This window comes from Babylonia areolata, chromosome 20, assembly GCF_041734735.1.
Source record: "Babylonia areolata isolate BAREFJ2019XMU chromosome 20, ASM4173473v1, whole genome shotgun sequence".
Taxonomy (NCBI): domain Eukaryota; kingdom Metazoa; phylum Mollusca; class Gastropoda; order Neogastropoda; family Buccinidae; genus Babylonia; species Babylonia areolata.
In genome coordinates, this window is record NC_134895.1 from 17,706,025 (window position 1) to 17,708,672 (window position 2,648).

At 44.5% G+C, this 2,648-nt stretch overlaps 1 protein-coding gene across 1 annotated transcript in view; it reads left to right on the forward strand.

Annotated features, from left to right (window-relative positions):
- LOC143294952 (arrestin domain-containing protein 3-like) overlaps window positions 1–1,077 on the forward strand; it is a 24,876-nt gene extending 23,799 nt beyond the window's left edge. The window contains exon 9 of the mRNA XM_076606472.1: window positions 1–1,077. This exon is cut by the window's left edge and continues 314 nt beyond it. Within this exon, the coding sequence (XP_076462587.1) occupies window positions 1–133 (133 nt within the window). The 3' untranslated portion in view covers window positions 134–1,077.
- Window positions 1,078–2,648: the final 1,571 nt, after the last annotated feature.

The window sequence follows — 2,648 nt, forward strand, 5'->3', positions numbered from 1 at the left end:
CACGGCCACGGCCACGGCCATCGTCACCTCCCAGCCCCTGAGGGGGGTGTGGATCGGCAGCTCGGACCCCAGGGACTGGGACGGCTCGGGGACTCCCGTGGAGATCGTGGACTGCCGACTGAGCAGCGTCTAGTAGCGGCGGCGGTGGTGGCGGCGGCGGTGGTGGTGGTGTGTACTCTCTCCGTGAGCTGCGGTGCATTTGCACTGAGACGACAGGAGAGTGGTGTCATGTCCAGCAGATTACTTTCATTCCTTCAGCTGCAGTGGCAGTATCTGGCAACTTACTTTTCAATGCGGTATCTGGCAACTGAACCCAGATCTGCTCGTTCTGAGAGTTAACGGGTTTTGCCCGTACTACTTAAAAGGAGAAAGTGTACAGCTTATTCAGTCTGTGGTGGTGGTGGTGGTGGTGGTCAGTGGTGGAGCGTGTATGACCCAGCCCTTGAAGAACCACCAAGCTGGACATCTCGCTTTCTTCTGTTCTGTGCAGTGAGCTGCTGAGGTCTTCATGCAAGGACAGGCAGTGAAGCTCTGAGTTAAGGATGGAAGCCGTTTATACATACTGTTGTACAGAAGAGTGCTTCTTTCGTCTCAGTGGCATCGTCTGGCATCTCTGGCGTAAACGGAAGAAGAGAAATGATTTCATAACTCATACTTAAAACGCCACCAACCAACAACCACGCCAATCCATCATTAAAATAAGATTACTGATAAAAGGAACAAAGGCAAATTCATTAATCAGTGTGGTGAGATTAAGTCGTTCTTTCAAAAAGCGCTATATGTCTCAGTACTACATAATTCTTTTGGATGACGTCCTCAGAGACAAAGCCAGTGGCGTTTTTTTCTTCTGAAGATTTCAACACCGCCTTTACTTAAACAGTTCTATACCAGCTAGACAGGTGATGATGATGATGATCATAGAAGAAGAAGAAGAAGAAGAAAGTATTTTTATAGCACTGAATCTTGTGCAGAGACAAAACTATTATAGATGATGTCTGTTCAGACGCACTTTCGGTATGTCTTCACGAACAATTTTCATGGAAGCCTCAGTGGAAAAAGGCTATCCTTTTCATTTCCCACACCGTCGCTGAAGATCATCCCATTCCAGATTATATCTTTCTGCAGTCAAGGGAACCTGATGAAGTGATCATGGCCACATCGTGTTTCATCAAAACCAATGTTCATTGGAGTTACTGTTCGGTTTATTTCTGGTCACCATGTGAACGTGTTCACATGCGATGTTTTGGGAGGACAGGGAGGGTGGGGGGTGGTGGCCAGGGTGGGGGGGAGGTGAGGTTATTATTTTTGTTGTTGTTGTTGTTGCTTTTTTTCTTTTTTTAACGAAAAGCATGAGCTGTCTTGATCAATTAGTGTTGTCCTCCGTAACCAGTAAAGGAGTGTATATGCATGAAGTCGTTTCAGATGGACTAGAGGCAAAAATGTAACAGTTATATTCAGTTTAAAAGACTGGCTATAAAAAAAAAAAATCTGTATAACAAAAAAGACATGTTGATTGCAAAATGTCCAAAAAAAAATGTTGATCGATATCAGATAATGAAAATCTGCAAAAAAAAGCGCTGAAGGAAGTTTTGATTGGATTCGTTTTGACTACCATTACACTTGAGTGTTATGAACATCGACTCTCGTCAGAACAGTCACTGCTTCAACAAGACAGTACAGAGAAAGGAGGAATGGAGCTGGTGTGACGAAGTGACGGCCGTGACTGGGACCTCTGTAACGAGTTCATTGGCCCCTGACTGAAAAAAGGCCAGATTATGGTGTTTCGTTGATGTCGGCTGAACTGCGGTCAACTTTGTTCAGGTCCATGAGCCGTCGTTACAAAGTCCATGTTCGTTTGCTGGTGGTTTTGTCTCACAGCCACTGCGATAGAAAAACAGCGCCCATCCATACAGCATATACTCCGCGCATTTCACTTTTTGTGTGATATACACCATCTTCTCTTCATTTTTTTTCTTACCCCAGTTCTTGTGACATGCAACTTCTGCCCTTAAGTTTCAGTTTTCATGTAGCAACATGTGTCCCATACAGGATAGAGGCTGTTAAGTGCCCTCTTACGCTGCCAGTTTTGTGTTCAGCAGCGACCTGAAACCAGCAAACCTCTGTCAACGTTTATTTTCAACACGTTCTGCAGGTTGACATCTCCCTTCCCGAAATCGTCCGATGCCTTGGTGAACACTTGTGAGTGAAAGTTTCATATTTTTTTGTGCAGCGCTTGACTTGTGTTCTGTGTGTGTGTGTGTGTGTGTGTGTGTGTGTGGGTGTGTGTTAGCCACAAGGCCAAAATGTTTCAGGGTTTCGCTCCTTGGATATTTCGTCGCGTTTGGGTTGTAAAATACAAGAAGAAGGTAGAATTTCCAAAACATCAAATGTTTCTTAAAGTTGTAGCTCACATATTTCTCCAATTGATCACCCAAGGCTTCCGCATTTGCTTTGTTACGGATTCGAGTTGACGGGTAAACCATTGGCACTCAACTGACTGATGGATAGCTAATTATCCTTTGTTTGTTCGTTGGTTTGTTTTGTGGCTTTTTTTTTTTTTTTTAATGGCCGCGAAGACGATGTGATATTGACGATTGAAGGATGGAATGTTAGTGTAACAGTTCACCAACGTTCGTAACTTATGACCC